Source organism: Sebastes fasciatus, chromosome 16 (genome assembly GCF_043250625.1).
Source record: "Sebastes fasciatus isolate fSebFas1 chromosome 16, fSebFas1.pri, whole genome shotgun sequence".
NCBI classification, from domain to species: Eukaryota; Metazoa; Chordata; class Actinopteri; order Perciformes; family Sebastidae; genus Sebastes; species Sebastes fasciatus.
Window position 1 is genome coordinate 1,389,795 of NC_133810.1, and position 24,743 is coordinate 1,414,537.

General features: G+C 45.2%; 1 protein-coding gene across 5 annotated transcripts; it reads right to left on the reverse strand.

The window, feature by feature from the left end:
• Nucleotides 1-1,916: 1,916 nt before the first annotated feature.
• On the reverse strand, nucleotides 1,917-24,160 carry nup98 (nucleoporin 98 and 96 precursor). 5 transcript variants are annotated; one of them, XM_074610578.1, is made up of 34 exons: nucleotides 24,007-24,160; nucleotides 23,708-23,803; nucleotides 23,239-23,424; nucleotides 22,617-22,765; nucleotides 22,387-22,494; nucleotides 21,244-21,427; nucleotides 20,889-21,055; nucleotides 20,328-20,465; nucleotides 19,861-19,996; nucleotides 19,594-19,686; nucleotides 19,284-19,424; nucleotides 18,900-19,033; nucleotides 18,469-18,656; nucleotides 18,186-18,302; nucleotides 17,674-17,857; nucleotides 17,271-17,370; nucleotides 16,716-16,829; nucleotides 16,411-16,549; nucleotides 16,136-16,313; nucleotides 14,793-14,954; nucleotides 11,905-12,141; nucleotides 11,681-11,813; nucleotides 10,952-11,211; nucleotides 10,676-10,857; nucleotides 10,096-10,355; nucleotides 9,399-9,683; nucleotides 9,127-9,284; nucleotides 7,998-8,138; nucleotides 7,715-7,866; nucleotides 7,175-7,396; nucleotides 6,842-7,083; nucleotides 5,902-6,056; nucleotides 4,838-4,949; nucleotides 1,917-3,907 (listed from the first exon to the last, which is right to left on the reverse strand). In XM_074610578.1, exons 1-34 carry the CDS (start codon nucleotides 24,083-24,085, stop codon nucleotides 3,708-3,710), a joined length of 5,532 nt encoding a protein of 1,843 aa, XP_074466679.1. In that variant the 5' UTR covers nucleotides 24,086-24,160; the 3' UTR covers nucleotides 1,917-3,707. The 5 variants fall into 5 exon arrangements, with proteins under 5 accessions (XP_074466679.1, XP_074466678.1, XP_074466677.1 ...); XM_074610577.1 differs by having other exon boundaries at nucleotides 20,889-21,058; XM_074610576.1 differs by having other exon boundaries at nucleotides 22,617-22,792.
• Between the last annotated feature and the right edge of the window lie 583 nt (nucleotides 24,161-24,743).

Sequence of the window (24,743 nt, forward strand, 5' to 3'; positions counted from 1 at the left end):
TTGATTATTAACACTTTAAGCCTTTACAGTGTTAATTTTAAGAACTTGCTGTTGCTGCTAATTCAAGTTAACCTACGCTGTAGAACTTGAAATAATTTTGGTTCAGCGTTTGAATACCAAGTATTCAATACAATCTAGTCAAGTTGTCATAATTTGCTGTTAATCTAAGTGTTCCTTTAGTGACAAAGCGTGCCACCGGCCCTGTGTAACAGAGAGCTTGTACCTGGCTGTGTAACTGCCAAGCATTCCAGCCTGAGTTAAATATAGCCTGAGATAGAGCCACGGTGTGCTACCAGCCTTGTGATATAAGTTTGCACCTAGCTGTTACTTCCACGTGTTCCAGTTTGAGTCACCTTTAAGAGACATCATCACAACTGTTACTGCCCTGCATCTCAGTTAGTGCATGCTGTAAGTGTGTAAGCAAAACACTTAATGTTTTGTTTGATGCCCACTAGAGTCACTAGTTGGTGCTGTAGCTACCGCTCGTCCACAGGAAGCTACCCCTCATAGTGTAGGTCAGTGTATTGTTGTAAGGCTAGTGTACCTCCCAAGTTACACTACAAGGTTTCTGCCAACGCAACACCATAGCCAACAACATTGTTTTTGTTTTGTACTAGACATCCTGTTTAGTTTCACCCTCCATTCCAGTGACAACAATGGAGAACCCCTGTGTAGAGCTTTTTATTTCTTCCCTAGCACAGAGCCTAAACCCTGGCTGCGCTGTATTCATAAGCAGGTGCAGGAAGGAAATACAATCGCTCCTCACAGACAGGTGTGATGCGCAGACCGCATCCAAAGACTCATTGTTGAAATGCTTGCTACTGATTTTCCACAGGCAAACAAGCCTCGCCATTCAGAGTAAAGCAGCCCTGGAAAAGGAGGTAGATAACCTAAGAACGCAAAATGCTTGTCTCTTCCGTAACTTTCAGACAGCTAATAAGAAAGCCATGCGTTACTTAGAAGACCTGCATTCAGCAGTTAGATCTTTGTCAACACAAAGAGAAGTTGTTAGGGCTTAGATTAGAACATCTCGCCCCACCAGTCTGTCAGTCATTGTGATTCTGGTAACTCCGATTCACTCTCCTCACTTGATGAGAGGTTAGCTCCCTCTCCATTCAGAAGTGAAGGATTTCCAACCGACTCAAAGTCCTTAAAAATGAAGTCATCTGCTCAACCTCCACTGAAGAAAGAGTGAACAGCTACCTGACAGTGAAGATACATTTTATTTTTATCTGCAAGACATCCTGCCCCATGTTCTTCTCAGTTATTGAGAAATGACATTTTCATCTGTGCTCCTCCCTCCAAAGGATCAGCCTGTTCAGCCTCCTTTCCACTCTACCACAAGAGTGATGACAGCTGTTCAGCCTCTGCTTCTCAGCCAGAGAATTTTAGCACGTGATGCACAAGTGCACTGTAAATGTCTTTTTGAACTTATGTACCAATATAATTTGGTGCCCTGTTATTAATTAATTAATTGATCATTTTTTAATATTAATTTTATTAATATTGATAATTATCTTTAATATTTTCTAATAACTAGACCAGCACCTATATATGTCCCCAACAAAAAGTTGAGGTTGGTACCTATAGAACCGCTACATTCTTGGTACCGCCTCGGTCGAGGTTCCAAGCGGGCAGAAGGTGGAGTTAAAACACTTCACCAACGGGATAATGTGATCATACCTCTGGTGTAACAGGTGGTGTTTTTAATACAATCGCTCTAGGAGAGAGGATTAGCGGACCGTTACCATGATAAACGCCGGTTCCGGTTCAGTGACACGACGGAAGTTGCGCCCATAATTCACGCAAGGCATCATGGGGGCTACGGATAAGATGGATATGGACCTCTGATGCACTCGTCAGTATTTTGTAGCTGAAAAGAAAAATCCTGAGATACAAAAATACCATGAAAAAACTTTATTTCTACTTGACTTTATTAAAAAATATTATCAACAAAATCATCAGGAAACATGCACACACACTCACGCACAAAGCAGAATCCATCCATGTAAACAACACACACACACACAGTTACTGTTTCACAGGAGAAACAACAGACATCATATAGAGCGTTCTGTTTGTTGAGAAACAGCTAAACTGATTTTACTTTGAAAAACAAATTCTTGGCAAGCCGACAGTTAATCTACAACAAAAAGAAAAAAAAGACCAATCAATCAATAAGTGAAGAGTTTCTTTCCAAAACACTTTGCATCCAATTTATTAATAATTAAAGGTGGAGAATAAAAATGACCTGATATTCCCTGTTTGAGTTTCCAAAAATATACAATATTTATATAATTACACGCAGTGAAATCTCTGGTTGGCAGCTCGTTTTTGGAAGGAAACTCTTCACGTTACAAAATCTGGCAACCAAACTGTAATGAAGTGCTAATAAAAAAAATAAAATAAACACTTGTTTGTTTGTTTCGTGCACACACACACACACACACACACACACACACACACACAATCACACACTTCTGATTTACATTCAAACCAAACGGAAAAACAAGAAATCTACAAAAATAGACCATTCGGCATTTTACACTTTGCATGTTGAGCTTTCCTCTGAGTCGTCTCCAAAACAAATGTGCACATCGAACCCGTTTGTACGACATCACCGCTCGCCTTTAATATTAAGATAATCGTCTTTATTCACATATCGACAGATGAACAGATGCTACTGTCACACTATACGCTAAGCTAACGGCTGTTTTTTATTTACTTATATAATAAAACCAAATCTTTGAATGAAAATATAACATGTTTTTTTTTTGTCAGCTAATCAATAACGCGGCATTTTCTTTGGGGGTCAGAGGTCAAACGAGGGGAACATTTACACGCTCACATGCACAGTGTAGTGCAGTTACAAAAAACGCTATTCAAACATGGGGAGAAAGAAACTCTGTTAAAGAGGGAAATAAGTCTGTTTATTGGGGGAGAATTTCAAAATAATAAACAATAACAGAACTTGGAAATCACTGAAAAGTGGTCATTTTAACATTTGCAAGTTCTACTACAAATGATGTAGTACTTCTTAATTTTGGTGACTATTTGGTCTTTTTCCTGCATCCCATTTATTTCAGCATAGTATGAAAATCTACTAGAGACCAGTTCTACCAAAGAGTGATGTTTTCTTTGTTTAAATTAAATCATTTTTTGAGGTATAATAATCCAGAGGAAAAGTCAGAACACATAAAAACATGATGAAAAAAATATTTCTGCTTGTGACCCCGTGGAATCGTCTTATGACCGTTTTTAGGAGGGGCTGGACCCCATGTTGGGAACCACTGGTCTAAAAGAAGGTAACATAGTTTGCTGAATGTTTCACTGTGATGTTGAAGTATGAGATTTGTAATTAAATGGGATAAAACGTGCAGAACCTCTGATGGTCTGATGGTTTAAATTAGGAGTAATTTCGTGTCACTTGCTGTTGTTTATCTTTTAAAATTCTCCCCTGAAGCGACAAACAGATGATGAGGAATGACGTATCGGAGCTTCGCGTCCGTTTTCTCCAACAGACGGCGTCCTAAACGGAAGTGAATAAACTCCAACCTCCGCGGAAACAAACGACCGTAACTCGCCTCGGCTCCTTTTGCTTTTTTTTTGGAAAACTTTCTGCATCACAATTTCATGATGTTCCGAGCAGCAACACCTCTTTATACTTTAATCTGATGTCAACAACATCGTCTTCCTGTTCGCTGCTCTCATTGGCTGACGATGAGCTGTCGCAGGTACGACTGCGTGAGGCCTCGCAGCTCCTCCAGCGTATAGTCCTCCGGCATCGGCAGGCGGGTGATGTGCGGCGCCAGCTGGCTGAGCGGGATGCCGAGGGAGTCGGAGGCGGCGTCGCCCTGCTGCAGGCTCAGCACCACCCGCAGGATGTTGGCCACACGCTTTGCCATTTCTGCATGGAGGGAGGAGGAGGAGGAGGTGGGGGTCGGGGGGCTTTGGTAAGAGGTTTTGTGTCGTGGAAAGCGGCGGCAGGTTTTCATTCTCACCAAACAACAACAGCTGACTTCACCCACCGACCTGAGCGTCGGGTTTAGGAGACTTTTCGTTCACTGTGATCTGCAAACCAACTGCTACTCGTCCTGCCGTTGTCGCGAGGCAGGAAGACTCAATCCAAACTCTTCTCCTGGGAGATCCCTCGCTGCCGGGAAGAGTTACCGATTCTGTCTCCAGAATCTAAAAATCACCTCAAGACCATCTGAGAGCAACTACTCACCTCAAATAATCTCCCTCTCTTTCTCACTAATAAACTCTGTTTCTTACCAACGGATGTGTCATCAAGTTATACTTGGCACTCAGATATATCCATCAGAATCACCATTGATCCCGGGGGAGCACGCGCGAGTCAGAGGGTGCAAGCAAAACCCCGTGGCGCAATGAAAGTTAGATGGACTACTGGTATCGGTGCATCCCTAGTTTCTACTCACTGCTGCTTTCAAACAGCTTGGCCTGAGTTTTATAACCACCTTACATTAAACCATTGAGATCATGAGAACGTCGCAACGCTAGAAAACTCTCCTGATGTTATTCCAACATTGTAAATCTGTCTCCGACGGTGACATCACTTGTTGTTTAGTGGTTAAAGGTGGGCGTTAGAGAAGAAGGGGTGTGATGTTTGAGGGTTTAAATGTCCCTAAAGTCCAACTGACTGCAGCTTCAACTCAGTTTCTCTGTCTGCCCACCTGAAATCTGATCCTCACCTTCATCTAACACTCAGCCAATCAGAGGGCAGGTGAATCCAGCTGCTGCTGTTGTTTCCAGCCGGAGGGTAAAAGCTGCAGACTCGCGTCGCTGCGCTGCGCCGGTTAAACCGGCGTGCTCTTACCTGATTGGGCGAGGCGGTCTCTGGCGGCGCTGCAGGGCAGGAGCTCGATTCTGCTGCACAGAGACGTCACGTCGGTGTAGAGACGCTCCAACTCGTAACCGGCGTTCTCCATCTGACACAACACAAACACAACTACTTTATACTTCTACTCCACTATAACTCAGAGGGAAATATTGTACTTTTTACTGACCTACATTTATTTAACACCTCTAGTAACTTAACAGTTTAATAAAATAAGATGCATCATTAAACATCCATCATAACATCATATTAACCAACAATAATGATCAAACAATATAATAAAACCCTGAAGTGAATCATTCTGCATGAGGAGTACTTTTACTTTGGGACTTTAAGTACATCCTGATGCTAATATTTCTGTGCTTTAAGTGAATGCAGCACTTGTATTGCTGCAGAACACTGAGCAGTGTGGCTGCCAGTGTTTGTGTTTTGGCATCTGAATTTTCTGTTGATTCATATTTATTAAAGCATGATTTAAATAACAAAGTCAATTCTTTTTAGATCACATTTGATTGGTGTTAAAGATAAGCATTGGAAAGTATCATTTAAAAAATAAATAAATTAAAAACAAAACATTGAAAAAAAAAAAACACGTAATAAAAATAAATACAATTATTACTCATAATGATATTAATAACAATTACTACTACTACTAATAATAATAAAAAATATGACTTACTAATATTAGTATTTATTATTTACAAAGTAGTTTTTGTGATCAAATTTCATTTGCGTTGGAAAGTATTGACAAAAAACATAATTCAAAACAAGAAAATAATTGCAAAAAATAAACAATTAAAATAAATTAATAAAATAAAAACATTACAATTTTACTCAATGATAATAATAATTATTGTTATTAATATTGATTAATAATAATAAATATGACTTACAAATAATATTAGCATTTATTAATAACAAATTGTTTTTTGTGATGACATTTTATTGGTTTTAAAGATATCATTGGAAATTATTAATTTAAAAAAATCAAATCAAAACAAAACATTAATTAAAAATATAAACTGAACGGGAGCGTCTGTTACCTGCTGGATGTCCTGCAGCGTCTTTATGACCCGGATGTAGTCCAGGTAAACACTCCCTGCCGTGTCCCAGTCCTGGATGGTGGCGCTGTGTTCAGGGACCGCCAGCCCCTCCAGGAACTCCAGCAGGTAGTCGTGGTTGTCGTTGATGATGCAGTCTACGGGAGGACGGGAGGGAACGAGCTTAACGGAAGAACTCACAGGAACTAAACCTTTACCAGGACTCACCTGAAACCACTCTTATTATATCTTATATTATTGGAACGCCAATAAAGTCAGACAGGAAATGAGAGATGATTTGAACAATTAAAATAAATAATAAATAAAATAACTAGGTCTGTCATTCACCAAAAATTAAATTATCTTTATTATTTGATGTGCCATTTTAATAATTCAGTTTTTATTGGAGGATTACAGTTTAATTTAGATTTATTAATTGGAATTATTTAAATTTAATTGCTGCAAAAGTACCAAGATAAAAACACTTAGCACTTAAAAACGTAAAAAACAAAACAAAACTACTAATAACTATTTAATAATAATAATAATAATAATAATCTATGGTAATAAATCCAAATGAATCAGATTAAAAAAACACGCAGTCTGTTTTGTCTTCACTTTGGATCACTAGAAGTGTTTTCTGAGGAACCTTGATTATATATATTATTAATTATTAAATATTATTATATATTTGCTGCTTCCGTTATAAACTATAATTCTTACAGTCCTTAATGCACATTTTTAGATTATAATTTACAGTTTTTAAATCGACATTTTTAGACTATAATCTAGTCTTTAATGCACATTTTTAGATTATAATTTTCATCTGGTATTTATTTTATATTCTGTGTAAGTACGTTGAGAGAGCTGCATAAATGTATGTATGTATGTATGTATCTACTTGGTGGAATAAACCTCCCAGAGTCCCTCAGAGTGTACCGACCTGAGGCCAGGTGCTGGATGAGCAGCCGGTGACACTGGCTCCAGTACCCGGCCCGGTACAGGTGCAGAGCCTCCTGGTGGCGGTCGGCGTCGCGGCGGGCTCGGGTGGCCTTAGCCTCGTGGATCCACTGCTCCGGGATCAGCAGCCTCTCGGTCAGGAAGCGCTCCCTCTGGACCGACTGGTCCGTCTCCTGCAGGGGGCAGTGGAGGGTCAGCATCTCCCTCACCGCTCGCTCCCGCTGACTGAAGACACAGAATATACATCACCGTTAACCTCTTTAATCTGCAGGGAGGACGAGTCGTGAAGCTGAAGCCTGTAGATATGTTAACGTACGTGTGGTCGGGGATGTGCAGCAGGATGAAGACGGCCATGTGCCAGAGGCCGGCGCTCTCCAGCTGAGCGGCGTAGCTGGCGTGGAGGAGTCCCTGCCGCGAGGCGCTCAGGTGGCTGTAGTGCAGCGCCTGCAGGACGCCCCACAGGTGCCAGCTCAGACGGTAGTCCAGACGCTCCCAGGTGACCGTCAGAGGGTCCAGCAGCTGCTGCAGGCTGTAGTGTCTGAACACACAAGAGACAACTGAAGCATTAGAGCATCATCAGAACCTCATCAGGGCTCGTCAGCCTGTTAGAACAGGTCTAGTTCTTTTTATCATCTCTATTCAGTGTGTTTTAAACCAATACTTCTTCACCGTGTCAGATAAAGATCAGGCTACTCTAATATTATTAGTGTTATACTGTTATGGCTGGGACGATCCACCTGATTCACCTATTGATTCAATACTATCACCATACCTGGCTGCTGATTCCATATGTATTGCGATTTAAAAAAAATGAGTGGAAATGAATAACTGACTACACGACGTACGGCTGGTTTACCTGTCACTGTAGAGTTTGAGCAGGTGGAAGCACAGGTCGTGCAGCGACCGTTTAGACTCCTCCTCCTCCTCCATATCCTCCACGTCCCGCTGCTCCGCCTCCAGGTACGGAGGCAAGGGGGCGCAGGCGTACTTCCCCCCCTCACATGAGCCCTGCAGGACGGAAACCACCACAACCACGAGTCTTTCTGAGTCACGTGACAACAACAACAACAACAACGAGGCCTGTGACAGCCGGTGACAGAAGACCTTCTGAGTAGACATGTCAAGAGGCAGCAGCTCACCTGAAAGGCGGCTTCGTATCTGGCGAGGGCGTCGGCCACGGAGGCGGTCGGAGGCAACATGAACCAGAGGTGGACGGCGACGCAGCGTTTCCAGTCCAGCTGAGAGCACACGTTCACCGAGGAGTCGGACGACTGCCACACCTGCAGGACGGAGAGGAAAACACCACACAGCATCAAGCTACCGACTCTCAGCTGAAGTCCAGCGGGGAAGCGTTACAGCCCTCCTCCAGCGGGTTCTGGCTTTTCTACGATATTTCATATCTATCTGAGTCATTTCCTGACGACGGTGATTAGCCCAATAACTGGATTTCGTGCTCAAAGTAAAAAAAAAAGGTTGTTGGTAAAATGTAGGAATGCACCGATACCAGTATCGGGGATCGGGTCCGATACTGTGCTCATGTACTCGTACTCGCCAAACGGCTCCGATACAACGGCACCGATACCACTTTACGGCAGCGTGACGTTAACCTCTCGTCACCATCTTTCGGGTCCTCATGCTCCAGATGGGGAGCGCTGTAAAGCTGCGGCCGAGAGCCACCTTCGCCCCGAGCCTTTCCAAGCCGACCTAGAGCCGGTGGCGGCGCACCGCCTCGTATGCGGGACTCCCCAGCCTGCCGTGTGTCGCTCACACCCTCCAGCTGGCTGTTAACGAGGGTCTTTAGGCACAGAGAAGTACTCGTATCGGTACTCGGTATCAGAGAGTACCCAAATGGAAGTACTTGCACTGATACCACTGTTTTCAGACCGAGTACATTACTTGTAAAACTGTGAATACGACGTACGACTGTAGGAGAAGCTTTTGTGTCTGAGCAGTAAACTGATAAATCTGTTTGTCTTTCTACGTACAGTAGTTAGCTGGCCCAACTTGTTGCATTAGCTAACTGAGGGTTTTCATTTTATTTATATATTTGATCTGGTTGCCATGGTGATGAATTACGTCTGACTAGTAACCACGCCCCCATTCTCTGTTTGAGAAAGAACGTCAACCAAAACACAGGAAGTAAGGCTGGCTGGAGGGGCTTTACAGCACTCAGATAAGAGTTATGTCTCTGGGTCGTTGTTGTTCATTTGACATCAACGTCTCGGTGAAGCCGGTCGGCGTCAGCAGGAGTACAATAAGAAATCTTACAGGTTTCCCGGCGAGCAGCGTGAAGATGCGCAGCCGTTCCTCGGGCAGGTAGCCGTCGGTCTGCATGCGGTTCCAGTCGGCGAGCTGAAGGGCCAGCAGGTCCCGGCAGTACTGAGAGCCCATGGCCTGAGACAGCAGCAGGGACAGACGGTGGTCTCCTGCGGGACAAACGGACTCATGTTAAGTTTTCTATTTAAAATAAAATCAAATGCGATTCCAGTCGTGATTCAGTCGAACTCCTCCAGAACTCTGCTACCACCACACCTCCTCACCTTCCTTCTGCGCCAGTCGACACGCCTCGCTGATGCGGTTGCCCGTCAGGTAGCTGAAGATGGCCTCCGTGTGGCGACCCTTCCCCGCCAGCGCCACCTCCTCCTCCACCCTGCAGGCGGCGCCGCGGGACAGCCAGGCCGAGAAGGTCCGCCTCCTCTCCAGCTGCTGCTCGTACTCGTTGGGCGACGACGCCTCGACGTCTTCTGGCTCCTGATCGGCGGGGCCCAGCCGGCCCCACAGGGCCTCGCACAGCGTCCAGACCTCAGCCCAGTAACCCAGGACGGCTGGAGGGGGGAGGGGAGAGAGAGAGATGAAGAAACGGCAGAATCACGTCTCTTATAGGGACAGGAATTCAAAGTCTGGTCTTGGTGTGTCGGCTGGAGGGCTGCAACAACTAATAATTAAAGGTCCCATATCGTGCTCATCTTCAGGTTCACACTTGTATTTAGTGTTTCTACTAGAACATGTTTACATGCTGCAATGTTAAAAAAACTCTTTATTTTCCTCATACTGTCAGCTTGAATATACCTGTATTTACCCTCTGTCTGAAACGCTCCGTTTTAGCGCATTTCCACGGAATTGCAACAGAATTGCGTTGCTAGGCAACAGCTTGGGTCCATGTGTACTTCCTGTCAGCTGATGTTGCCATTTCACTGAACCCGACGTAGAGTAACGTTATTTAAATCATGGACTTACGGTCTGCGTCTCCCTGCCTGTCGTTCAGTTCGGTGATCCACTCGGCGTACTCGTGCAGCGCCGCCACGCCGGGCTGCGGTCGCACCAGAGGGCAGGCGGAGGCGTCCGTGGTGTCGACGGTGCTGTGCTTCAGACAGATGTCCAGGGGGCGCTGCAGCACCGCCTGGCTCTCCTCATCCTCCTCTTCGCTGGTCTTCAGCGCCGGCGGCTCCAGACCCACCAGCTGCTCCAACACCACCTTATAGGGGCTCTCGGTCAGCCTGAGGACAAAACACCGTCACGTCCTGTTACAGCACCGCTCTGAGTCTCTGATGTTAACCGATAACTCTGAGCTTAAGAGACGCAGGTTGCTGACCTCTGGGCTAAATGTATGAAGAGCTTTGTGATTACAATCTTTGATTGTATAGATATTAATGGTGATGACACGGTAATAAAGGAAAGCGCGGTAAACGAGACGGGGTTAAAAAAACTAAAATGAACGAAACAATATGATGCGAGATGAAAGAGATAAAACAAGAACACAGAAATAAAGATGCTTTCTTGGCTGTTAATTAGTAGAGAATGTTCCGGTGAGTCTTACGGTTTGCTCCTGGCGGGTTTTGGCAGGAAGCTGAAGTCGGTTTTGGTCAGTTCGCGGTGGTCGAGCCGTTTGGCCGGCGGCGAGCTCAGCCGGTGGCCGCAGTGTGCCAGCGTCCAGCCGGGACCCCAACCGACCCGGAAGGAGCGCCCCGCAAACAGCCCGGCGTCCATCAACAAACTCCCCTGAAAAACAACAACATGAAGGATCACTGAGTGTCACCACGGAGGGGGGGGCGGCAGTCAGGGGTCAGAATACAAAAACACAAAACCAACTGACCTTCCCCTGAGTGACCGACTCCTTGAGAGGTACGGGCCCACCCAGCCGCCGGACGCCAACCGTCCTGACCGAAGGCTCTGGAGTCCGGGGGGGCAGCAGGAAGGACGAGGGGCCCGGCCCCGCCCAGTGTGAGGAGCGGGGGGGTTCGACAGCTCCCGGAGACCCCCGGGACAGAGGAGGAAGAAGAAGAGGAGGACGAGAAGAGTCTGACAGCTGAGAGAAGAGGCCGGAGGTAAAACGAGCCTGAAGGAGACCGCCCACTGCAGAGAGAGAGAAATATTAGATTTAGAATAAGGGGGAGCAGGGAGCCCCGGCCCTCCCCGGCGGGGAGAGAGGGTGCAGCGAGCCCTTTGTCCACGGTGCGGCGAGGTCCGGACGGGGAGTGCTGTAAAGCTGCGGCAGCGAGCCACCTTCGCCCCCCGAGCCTTTCCAAGCCGACCTAGAGCCGGTGGCGGCGCACCGCCTCGTATGCGGGACTCCCCAGCCTGCCGTGTGTCGCTCACACCCTCCAGCTGGCTGTTAACGAGGGTCTTTAGGCACAGAGAAGTACTCGTATCGGTACTCGGTATCAGAGAGTACCCAGATGGAAGTACTTGTACTCGGTCTGTATCGGTGCATCCCTAACCCTGAAGCAAGTCACCTCTCCCCAGACCGCCCCTAAAGCGGCTTTCAGCCAAACGCCTCTGAATAAATAAATCAAAGAGGAAGTGTGAGGTTTGTGTTTCGTACCGGAGGGTCGGCTCTGAGCTCCCGGCAGGACGAGGCGAGGCGACGAGACGTCAGCGGAGACCTTCATCGCTCCCTGATCCTGAAACATGTCGCTCTCCTCCTCATCCTCAGCGAACAGAGACGCCTTCATGATCTGCCGACAAAATACACAACAAGAGTCAACGGGCGTTTTTTTTAAATTCAACTTCCTGTTTGTGGACGAGGACCGCAGCGGCTCTTCTTACCTGGAGGGTGTGCGGGTTGATCCCCAGCGAGGATGCCATGTGGCCCGAAGCAGAGACGCCGTCGTGCTCCGCGGAGATCAGCTTCCCGCCCGCCGTCGCGTCCATCTCCCCCGGAGACAGCAGGTCGCCGTCTTCCTCTGCTCCCAGCATGCTCTCTGTCGGGAAGCTCTGGGTGATGTCGGCCATGTCGCTGTCCAACTCCGCAACGCCGCCCGGAAGATCCACGACGGCGGTGGACTGAAGACACACGGTAAGAGTCATAAAGTCAGAGACGTCTGAGGTTTCATGATTATGGAAGTTATGGACGACACATTGAATACATTTGTTGATTGTTGATAAACATCCTTTGATCTCTGGTCAGTGAATCCTGATAATAAAACTCAACTCTATTATTAAAATAACAGATTATACTTTAAATAGATTTACTAAAAATACAAATTGAAACATTAAAACTGCGAGCAGCGATGACCGGGCCTTCGCAGCTTTATGCGTGCCGGGGTTACTGGCGGGACGCCGGTTGATGCAGCCCCACATTTCAGTGACCATCGAACACTGAACGCACAACTTAGACGTTATTTCATGCGTGGATTGAGTGGCACAGGAAATGACGTATTGCACATTTTTCATCACTTCCTGTCTCCACTATGTGGCGTTAAACATGCATTATGTTGCTCATTATCAAGTGTAGATTAAACAAAATAAATTTCATGTGAATCGGATGTCTGTCACATAACGCTGACTTCCTGTTGCCAGTAGGTGGCGCTGTGACTATGAGCCAATATTGCCGTGTAGATGTCCTCAGGCCTGAACTGCTATGAAGTAGGTCAAGTTTTGGGGCAGATTTGACCAAGTACAGTCGAGTTACAACAGTTTTGTTGTTTAATGGCGAATCATTCAATCAATTCTCCGCCACGCCGCGTCAACGCCGTTTCATTAAAAACCTCAAGATGTGAAGAACTTTTCACCACAAAGGTCTTTAGATTGTACCGACCAAATCTGAAGTTGATCGGGTTAAATCTGTAGGAGGAGTTCGTTAAAGTAAAGAGCCTGGAAATAGCCGAAAATACAAACACAAATATAAAAAAAAAGAAATCACTAAATTAAAAATGTCCGGTTTCCTGTTGGGTTTAGAGCGTGGCCCCAAGAGACTTATTTTTAAGTCTATATGTGATACATGTGCTTAACAAATTTTGTACATCTAGGTGAAACGCCGTTGAAATTTTGTAGAAATTAAGAAAGAAAGATTAAATGTCATCTTCATTTTACTTTATTAGTTTTTTCGCTCATTATATGAAAATTAGTACAATTTATTTCACACATCTTGAAGCAGGTTAAAGTCTAAAATGTGAACCCGCTTAACCTGATGTTAAATGATACAAACTTTAAGTAGAGTTGCTGACTCATTATATACTAATATACATTCTCTGTATGAATTCCTGAAGAACAAAAACCTTCACCAACAATGAAACTAGAAAACCTGATGAATCCATCAGTACCGACCTCTAGACCTCTCACAGCCTCATGAAACTTTACAGCCACAAACTAGAGACCTAGAGCATTCAGAGGATGGATGGATCAGACTAGAGACCTAGAGCATTCAGAGGATGGATGGATCAAACTAGAGACCTAGAGCATTCAGAGGATGGATGGATCAAACTAGAGACCTAGAGCATTCAGAGGATGGATGGATCAGACTAGAGACCTAGAGCATTCAGAGGATGGATGGATCAAACTAGAGACCTAGAGCATTCAGAGGATGGATGGATCAAACTAGAGACCTAGAGCATTCAGAGGATGGATGGATCAAGCTAGAGACCTAGAGCATTCAGAGGATGGATGGATCAAACTAGAGACCTAGAGCATTCAGAGGATGGATGGATCAAACTAGAGACCTAGAGCATTCAGAGGATGGATGGATCAGACTACAGACCTAGAGCATTCAGAGGATGGTGGCTTTCCTAGCTAGATTGATCAATAGGGGGGTTTCTGTTCGCCATCCAATCGCTGAAAAATCGCAGAAATCTCCAAATGTCAAAACGTTTTTGATCCCAAATCGCAGCATGTCTTCTTCTCTGGTGTTCCTCAAGGTCTTGGTGTCTTAATGTGGTATTTTGCAGGGATTATTGATCATTTTATCAATTCTCCAGTGGTAAAAAAAAAAAAAGGTTAAATTTAACACCAAATCTGAGGAACAAATGGTTTCAACCCCAAAATTGCTGCAGCAACCTTTGAGACGTAATAGAGCATGGGGATGATTATCATATACTTCTATCATGTTGTTATCATGTCTAAACCCTTATACATTACTTTAATTGATTAATTCATGATATTTCTTATTAATAACTAGAACATCTTGACACACAGTGCTGAGCAGCATCTCAGATTAATCTTCAGGTTCCAGCTTTTAGATGATGTTCACCACTTCTATGTGACATCTACTGTTGACCTGCTATCTCCCCCTAAACACCCCCCTAAAGAAACCCTAAACGGCTCTGTTGTGGCTCTCAGAGGGTTAAAGTATATTTATGTCACAATGTAAGGACACTTCTTTGTGACGGGTTAAAACTGAAGCAGCAGACGAATCGGATCGTCAGACAAAAAGGCTGATAAATATCTGACTAAAGCTGATAAATGAACCCAACAGATCAAAGTTGTTATTAACTGTTGGTTCAGCTGAGATGAAGAGCGTGAAAACTGGTTTTAGTGCAGAAACATCAGCACCAACACGCGGTGATAAACTCAAATCAGCACTATAATAAAGAGCCAACAGTTATGTTTTTAAAAAGGACCTGCTGGACAGATTGAAATGCTCCTTTAATCATCTCTTTGTGTCAGTGGGGAAGATGATGGTGATGATGATGAGTGTTGCTAGGCGCAGGCTGCTCTACCTGAGCCTGTGGCGCCACCTGCTGCTGTGAGGGGGGAAGCTGCTGCTGCAGCCTGGAGGGAGGAAGTGACATCATCGTCTTCAGCTTCTTGGGGTCGGCTTTGGGCGGGACGTCCTCCTCCTCGTCGGAGTCCTGGAGGCCATATTTGGAGAAATGGGCCACCTGAGAGACAGAGGGAGAGGGAGAGCGACATGAGAAACACTTTTGCCATAAACCGTTAACTCTTTATTTTAACCGGATGAAGGATTTTTAGTCGTCGGACGTCTGGATCTGAAGTTATCAGAGAAACAAGCCGAGGGAACGTTAGCGGCGGCTCGGCTCGCAGCCCCCCCGGGACGTCCTGCGTCCGCCGAACAGTGTCGGAGAAACACGGATTTTCAACGTGAAGCTGCTTTATTCTGTGTTTTTACACACACATACATACACAGATACCGATACACCTGCAATAAGCAGACACTTAGAGACTAAACAACTCTCGCGTATGGAGGACGGAACCTGCCAAAATCTAAAATAAATTAATAAATAACCAAATGTGTCATTAGATGTAGCAAAAATAATATTAAAAATAAATGTAGCCAATAATTAATTGATAAAATTCATATTTCTGTTTTACTTTGCTTCGTTATTTATTTATATTCGTAGTAATTCCCTTATTTATTTACTAAATAAGGAACTCTTTACTCTGTTTAATTTCCCCTTTTATTTATTAATGTATAGCTAGCATATAGTCATACACCGTAATAAAGAAATGTAAAAAGAAATGTAGGTAGGTATAAAGAAAATAATACAGAAATAAATAAGTTTGGGGAAATAAATATGTTGTGAAATGCGCAGGGAAATCATGCATACATGACAATTTTTTTTTTTTAAATTTTAGAAATACATTTAAAATAAATTCAAATAATTCCTAAAATAAATAAATACATAAATAATAAATGCTAAAGAATAAATACATACATTTAAAATAAATAAAGATAATCGCTAAAATAAATTAATACATGAATAATAAATGCAAACAATAAATAAATATATTTGAAAAATAATAATAATAGTAAATAAATAAGGGAATTAATACAAAGATATAATAATAATAATAATAATAAATAAGGAAGCAAATAAAAATCAATTTATGTCACATTTGATCAATTAATTAACGGCTACATTTATTTTTTAATATTATTTTTGCTACATTTACTGACATATTTCTTTATTTATCGAGTCATTTATTTTGGCAGATTCTGTCCTCCATACTCGCGGTCCTTCAGTGTTCCCCTGTCAGTTATTATCTGATGTAAATCAGTGTGTAAGCAGCAGCAGCAGCAGCAGCAGCAGCAGCGACTGACCTCGAACACCCAGGATCCGGTCTCGGTTCTGTACTCCAGGAAACGGGCTCCCTGTTTGCGAGAGGCTTTCTCCAGCCGACCCTCGTAGTTCATCTCAGTCAGGCGCTCGGGGCTCCTGATCTGAGTGCAGGACGTCTTGTCGTTCGGCCAGACGCCGTCCAGAGTCACCTCTGCTCGCCTGCGACCGCGCAGAGAAGGAACAGAAAACAGGATCAGGACAGGAAGTGGATTAACGACATACAGTATAATAACCGGGCTGAGATCCCGTCTCTCACCTGTTTAGCCCCTCCCCCTCCGGTGGCTTGTTTTTGTCATCCGGGTACACGATGACCTCTTTGCGTCTGAAGTGGACGATCTCGTCGAGGTTCAGTCCCGTCACGTTCACCTCGCCGGGGAAGAAGATGGAGCCGTAGCCTGCGAGGGCCAATAAGAGCAGAGCGGTGAGACGGCGAGGCGTTACAAACTCAGATCAACTGAGAATCACAATCAGCAGACGAGACGCTGAACGTCTTTTTAAAAGAGCGTAAATATATATTAAAGCTTTGCCGTCCGGTAGAAATGCAGCTCCTGCGGGCGTTACCTTTCCTGCCAACGGTGAAATTGTCCACCACACACTCCCCGTTGTCGTCCACCATCTCAGCCAGATCCTCCATGGAGGGGATGGTGTAATAACCAACACGGTTCAGAACGACGCCTGAAAAACAGGAAACAGGATGTGATGCATTTATTACTTTTTTTCCTGAAAGATAAATATGATTTTGGTTTTGCTGCCTGTTTCGTCCTCTAAATGTCAATGTTCCAGTGAAGGAAACAGACTTTTCCACTACAGGAACTTAAAAACCCAGAAGTTAAAGGTGTTGCCATCGTCTCTGGTTTTTGTTTCTTGAGTTCCTGATCATATGAAACTAAAGAACCTGATGAATCCATCGGTACCAACCATGTCAGACTAGCTTGTCGTGAAGGAGGTTAAAGAACGCTCCAAACTTACGCTAAATTTTGTCGAGGAAAAACTGTCATGTCCATGTTCAAAGGGGTCCCTTGACCTCTGACCTCCAGATCAGTGAATGTAAATGGGTTCTATGACACAGGGTCAACAGGTTTAATGTTAAAGGATCCACAGGGGTTGAACACAGACCTGCTGGGTGAGGAGACTGCTGGGACTCCTGCTGCTCCTCCTCTCGGTCCTCCTGCAGAGACTCGTCCCCCAGAGACGCCGACACGTCCTCGCTGCTCAGCTGAGGAAAAACAATGATTCAACATTAAAGTCATAGACTGTGAACACTCATTCTGAGATTCTGTTGAATCGTTCAGTCTAGTTACTCCGATCTCAGTCAGGATTCAGTCGGACCCTTCTGGACTCATGTTTTCTATCTGACGTGTGAAAACTTGACGTCACTATCTATGCTATCTTAAGATGACGATACAAACTCGTCTGTGTTTCATCAACAAAACATTTAAATATCTCGATGCTGCCTCCGTCGATCAAACAAAGATACACGTTGAACAAAGAGATCCAGATCAGATCTGTGGCTGCTGACCTCCAGCCCGCCGTTCCTGGCCGGTTTGTGCATGTTGAGGTCGCTGATGGTGTCCTGCAGGCTGGTCTGGATGCGGCCCTGCGGGATGGGCTTGGCGATGGGATTGACGTAGAACTGGGTGACCTCCAGGTCGTCGTCTGGCCGGCTGCTGGGACCCGGCACCTCCTCATCCTCCTCCATATGACTGCAGACAGGAAGACAGAGGAGAGGAATATTAACATTCATTTAAAACCTCATCTACGCTATCGTTAACAAAAACACTTGAATGAATCCATTATTGTACCAAAGAATAGAAGTGTCAAATATACACAAGGAAGTTATTTTCAAAATAAAAGCGGGCTAGTTGGGGATGACAGGTTTCCTACACATTTTCCATTTAAAAATTCCAGACTTTTCAGACCATATTTGACATCTGCTGTGAAAAGACAACGGCGCTTTTCGCTCCTGCGTATGGCTTACAATTGCCGCCAGGTTTCACCAGTGTGTGTGTGTGTGTGTGTGTGTGTTGAGACCTGTGTCCGTTCTGTGGGTACTCTGGAGGTGAAGCGAGGTCGTCGGTCTCCTTGCTGACTGGACTGCTGTACTGACTGCTGTTCAGGTTCTTCAGCACCAGCTTCTTGATGCTCTTCCTGTAAATCAGACACACTCTGACGGTCACTCTGCAGCGGTTTGTACTGTGACATCACTCTGATGTCACACATGAATGTACTTTGACAGAAAAGGGTTTAAACAGTGGAGCGCCTGCTGCAGGTGAACACGATCGATGATTCACCAGATGATTATCAGACGGGGTACCTGGGTATGAAGGCTCCGTTGGTGAGCGAGGGCTCGTCGTCGTCCAGGCCGTCGAAGAGCTGCGACTTGGAGGCCCCCGACGACGTCAGCGCTTTGGGGCGGACTCTGGTCGCAGGGCGAGGGGTCAGCTTGTAGTGGGTGGGCGTGGTCAGAGCCTTCTGGGCCGTCGGATTGGTCGGCTTCAGGCGCTGTCGGAACACAGACGAGTTGTGATTGGATACTCGAAAAGGTTTCAGCCACTAAATCAGCAGAAGTACGCTTCTAAAGCCTCGGTTTGATCAGCTTTATTATTGATTAAGAGAGCATCTTGATTAAATGAAGGTCAAGTAAAACAAAGTGAAACACAGATCAGCTTGCGATCCACACACAATGTCAAGAATGTAAAAATATCGGCTGCTAAAGTCAAATTAGCAGCTGCACGTCTCACTCACCTCCTCTTTCTTCTTGGGGTCCGACAGCGGGTTTCTGAACAGCGGCGAGTCTCCGTACGGCGAGTACGCCAGAACGCTGAGCTGCTGCTGCAGCATGGCCTGCTGAGCGGCCGCCCCGTTCGGATCTGTGAGAGCTGGAGGAGAAAAAAATAAATAAAAAGAGAATAGATTTCACATAAAGAGTTGAGACAATAATGTTCCAATATTTTGTATTCAGCAATTTCCCAATTTGGGAAATCCATCTATTAAATAGGGCTGTCAATCGATTAATCACACATTTTTTATCTGTTCAAAATGAACCTTAAAGGGAGAGTAGTGGCGTTAAAACGAAACTTTGACAGCCCTAATATGAAACTGTCACACATTGTGACTCCAGCTGCTCACCGACGGGCTGTGGCGCTCCGAAGCCCATGGTGCCGGCTCCGCTGTTGAATGGGGACGCTCCGAACGATGACATCGTTCCCAGTGTGGTGCCCAGTTTGCCCTGGTTATTCCCAAACAGAGACGCCTGTCCTGCACCGACTGCTGAACACACATCGGACACACACACAACTCTTCATTGGTACATGTGTGAGGATCATCGCTCTCAGGGGGAGGAAACACGGGAATAATATATGTGTAGCTATTAAGTATTCTTATTTCTACGTCTTTTGAATTTCACATCCTGGTTCCAGCCCTGTGGTCGCTCCAGTACCTGCTCCGAAGGTGGTTCCCAGAGCAGTCCCCAGTCCTCCAGTGGCCGGCTTGTTCCCAAACAGACTCCCTGCAGCAGGGTTTGCACCGAAACCTGCACCGAGCGAAAAACACAAACAATACTCAATAATGAAACTTATTAATGATTTTAGTGACATACATTTTGTGACTATTTCATGAACTGCTGTGCGACTGAGCTGCTATTTTCCTTTGCTGTGCTATAAATCGATCCGTCACCCGTCTCCACCCTGAACACTGGCAGACTCACCGAAGGTGGAGGTGTTGGTTCCGGTCCCCAGCGTGAGGGCCGGCTTGTTGCCAAACAGCCCGGTGCCGGTGCCAAAGGACGGGGCGCTGGTGGTGGTGGTGCCGAACCCGGCGGTCTTATTACCGAATAAACTCTGCTGCAGTAGACAACACACACACAGTAGCATTAAAATGACACTCACACTCAGGTTTACGATAGTTACAGGTGCAATAATGTTATCAGAGCTTTCAGAGTCTAGTCTGCAGGACGGAAACTATTCATTGACGCAGGTTGCTGATCCAACTTCTCCAAGGTGGTCTCTAGCTCTCCCGTCAGCTCCGTTCTCTTTATCCATCCATGGTCAGCTCCATCGGGGCCGTTTCAATGCAGAGAACATAAATGTCAGTATCTGGGTGCTCTGCAGTCGTAGCGTCGGCCCATTTGATAAACTGACTGAATGAAACTCCTAAAACTAGTCCGGTGTGTACCTGTGTGCCGACGTTTCCAAATCCAGTGTTGGGTTGGCCGAACAGCCCGGTACTCGCCCCAAAGCCGGTGGCGGCGCTCGTCTGAGCCGTGCCGAACAGCCCGCCCGTCTGAGGCGCCGCCGTGTTCCCAAACAAACCCTGAATCACAGGACAGGACTGGTGTGAAATCAACATATGCAAATGCATGTATTTATTTACTATTGTAAATCAATGAACAACACAAAACAATGACAGATATTGATCCAGAAATCCTCACAGGTACTGCATTTAGCATAAAACAATATGCTCAGATCATAACATGGCCCATAGAACCCATTTACATTCACTGATCTGGAAGTCAGAGGTCAAGGGACCCCTTTAAAAATGGACATGACAGTTTTTCCTCGCCAAAAATTTAGCGCAACTTCGGAGCGTTATTTAACCTCCTTCACGACAAGCTAGTCTGACATGGTTGGTACCGATGGATTCATCAGGTTTAATAGCTTACTATGATCTTCACTCTAGCTTTAGAACTGCAAGTTGCGTTAAAGAAATTAGTGGCGTAGAGAAACAAAGACTCACTATGCTGGCGGTGTTGGCCTGTCCCATCGTGTTGGTGTTGCCGAAGGAGAAGCCGGTGCTCTGTGTGGTGGTGGCCTGACCACCGAACGGCTTGAAGAGGCTGCTGGCCTGTTGCGTGGCCTGCGGACCGAACAGACCGCCTGCGGTCGCACCGAAACTGCCGGCAGCTGCTGGAGATTGGACAAGAAAACACAGCATGTTACTTCACTAACTCTGATTCAAATTTTGGGTTGATATTCCCAAAAGGTCGAGAGTCACCCTCGGATGTTTAAGTCGACTCTGGATCAGAAAAACGTCAACTCAAGTGAGATGATGAACTTCTGATCCAGCTTCTGTCGTCGTTGTCACCACTCACGTGTTGCTCCGAAGGTGCTCTTGTTCTGTCCAAAGGAGAAGTTGCTGTTGGGGGCGGCGGAGCCGAACAGGCCGGTGGCGGCGCTGGACGTCGCCGCGGCTGTACCAAACAGGCCGCCCGTCGCAGCAGCCATCGGGTTGGTCGGTCCCTTCCTGCCCGCCTGGTAGTCCTCCAGCCTCAACTCCTGCAGGGGGACACATGGGAGGGATGGACACAATGAGAGAAAGCAACAAGAAAAATCACATCATTATCCAAAAAAAACCTGAACTCAATTTTAAATCAGGTTTCGACGGACGGCTAGACATCTAACTACACCGACTCATCTGTGCTGTTGTCTTTGGAAAAAACTAAACATTTTCCACAAACTTCGGCTCCACGAAGTTAATTTCTCTTTAATTCATGTCCACTAAATCCTCATGTTGACATGCAGACTATGGACCAGAAAGTCTCTTGCTTGTTGAGCGTTGAGCGATGTTTCTCGGCTGAAATTCCACATTTATAATTTCATACTTGTGTATCCGATTCTTAAGAAATGATGTAAGTTTGTTGATTCATCAGTAATAGGGATGTACATAATTAACCGTTTAACCGTTAACCGACATTAAGCTGCTAAGTTAACGCTCCCGGACGGTGAACTGGAGACTCCCGTCAACGAATATCTGTTGTGCTCCTGCAGCTGGTGCACCGCTGCATGAGAGGCACAAATCTTGTTGGTTAACGGTTAATAATCGGTTAACGAGGGTCGGTTATCGGTTAAGACAATTTTTCAGAATTAGCATCCCCATCCCTTTCTCACCTTTAAAACAAACACCATGAAAATCGGTTCAGAATTAAGCAGGTTAGGTGGTTTTGTAGAGAAGTCTGAATCTCTCAGTACACATTCTATTTATTTCCTAGCAGATCTTGACATCTCCAATATGGTGACCGTGCAGACGCATAGCGGCGCCTCTCATATCTCCAGAAAACAAGCAACAAAGCAACGCTAACATCACTCATCAGGTATCAGTCAAGTCGAGGAACTCTCTTTCCAAAGTTTGGTATTTCCCAAAAACGTTTGTGTCCCCGACGGGGCTGACGGCGATAGATGAATCCCTAAAAGAAGCAGCTGACACGTTGGTTTGTGTGTCGGCAAATCAAACTCACCTCCAGGGATTTGTTCTCGTACTCCTTCATGGCGGTGATGCACTGGTGCTTGGTGTTGATGCTGGTGGTCACGCCTGCTTTCACCATTGTGTCACTTCCTGTCGGAGGCTGAAGGAGAGAGAAAAGCGTTTTGGTCTCAGTTTCACAATTATCAGCCTTTTTTCTGTTTGATAATATAAAGTTAAAAACAACTACATCCTCACCGTATTTACTATACTGTAAGTACTCACATTGAATTTTACGGTCGTTCCTGGCTGCTGCTGTGGGGCGGTGAACCCCGAGCCGCCAAACAGGGAGGCAACACCGCCTCCGCCGAAAGGGTTGGAGGCGGTGTTGGTCGACCCGAACAGCCCGCCACTGCTGGTGCTCGTCCCAAAGCCTGGAGGACACGATGGGAGGGAGACTTCTTCAGAGCGTTCAGACGTTTCATAAGATAAACAAATCAAAACGACAGTGGGACTGAGCAGTGTGGAAACAGAACTGGAGCACTGGGTTAGTGGTAATTCACATTTGTTGTTAGTAGAAACACATTTCAAGCATGAAAAGGCTGCATCTTTTACGCTAGGTCATGATTCTTAAATAAGTATCACTCGGCTTTATATTGTTGGTACTATTTTTGTCTTTTTGCTTTCTGATCTTCTGTTTGTGGCTATTGTGATGAACCAAACTGTTTTTTTTAGTTCAGAAAAAAATGTGTGAAGTCAAACTTATCATCTCTAATAACAGCTGTTACTGAGGATCCCTACTGGATGAAATCAGAAGCAGGTTGTCGTTACTGATCTAATCTGACGGAATAAGAAGAAGACCCATAAAAAGGGTGTGAAAACAGTGACGTCTGGGGGGTTTTCTCACTTCCAAACGAGGTGGGTTTCTGGGCACCGAAAGCATTGTTCGGCTGGGAGAAGAGTCCGCCGCTGGCGCCTGTTCCGGTGTTGCCAAACAGGCCGGTCGAAGTGCCGGTCGCTGCACCAAAACCGAAGCCGGTGCTGGTGGAGGAAGGTGCCGGCTGGTTGAAGGTGCTGGACCCGAACAGGCCGCCTGCAGGAAAGACATTTATTTATACATCTTTAACAGCTACCTTCTTTTCTACATTGATATGTATGATTTGTGTGCGTGGATATAATTAGCCAGTATTTTAACTAACTACTTATTTCTTGAATAAAGAACGATAAATGATGATTCAGACAGCTTGCAGGCGGATGTCTTCTCTGTCTCTAGACAGGAAATGCTCACGGAGTCACTTCCAAACAATACAAACATCTGATTGTTTTGTGTTTTGTTTTTTTTCGTACAAGAGTGAATGAGACGAGAGCTGACAAACCTGGTTTAGTCTGTGTGGGACCAAACAGTCCTCCGGTGTTTGGGGCAGCCCCGAACCCAGACGTCCCGAAGCCTCCCGCTGTCCCGAAACCGGTGTCTGAGGAGAGGAGGACAAGACACGGACTGATGCTTTAAATCACCGGCTGCAACTTCCGTCATCAGGAACACTGAAACGCTCTCTCTCTAAAATCTTTGAATAATCGTGATCTCAATATTGATCCAAATAATCGTGATTATCATTTTGACCATAATCGTGCAGCTCTACCTGGTTGTATATAAATAAATAAATAAAACACTCACTTTGCTGTCCAAAGGTCGATGCGGTGCCAAACCCTCCCGTCCCTCCACCGAAGGGAGTACCAAATGACTTGTTGAACATCTTGCCCTGCTAGCAGGACCGCATAGGTCTTCTGTATGGAGACAAACACAAACTCCACTTCATCAACTGTTTATGGCTGCGTTCCTACAGCAACTGTGAGAAAATATTAAAGGGGAACATGTGACAGTTTACATAAAGCAAAACTGCCACTTTAGATGGTACTTTAAATCAGATTATAAACACTCAGAGACAGATTATAGAGTCAGAATTTAAATGGTTCAGATCAAAAAGTTTGGGGGAGGTTGTTCAGACATTTAACATTCTTAACCACAAATTAAAACAGTTCCATGATAAAAACAAAAAAAAGAATATGATTTTAGTTACAGTTAGTTTGGGGAAACAAAAACTTGCGTTGCTGGAAGTGAAGAGAAGAGACACTCAAACATTATTGGATTAAACATTAAAAAAGGAAAGTATTCTCAGAGCAGAGCTGTTCATGCATATCTGACTGGACCTGCTTTAGTGTGAAAGGTGCAGCTGTGTTATAGCTACCAGTGTTGGAAGAAGTATTCAGATCCTTTACTGCAGTAAAAGTACTAAAACCAAACTGTGAAAATAGTCCACTACAAGTTAAAGTCCTGCATTCAAAACCGTACCTAAGTAAAAGTATGCAAGTATTATCAGCAAAATGTACTTAAAGAATGAAAAGTAAAAGTAT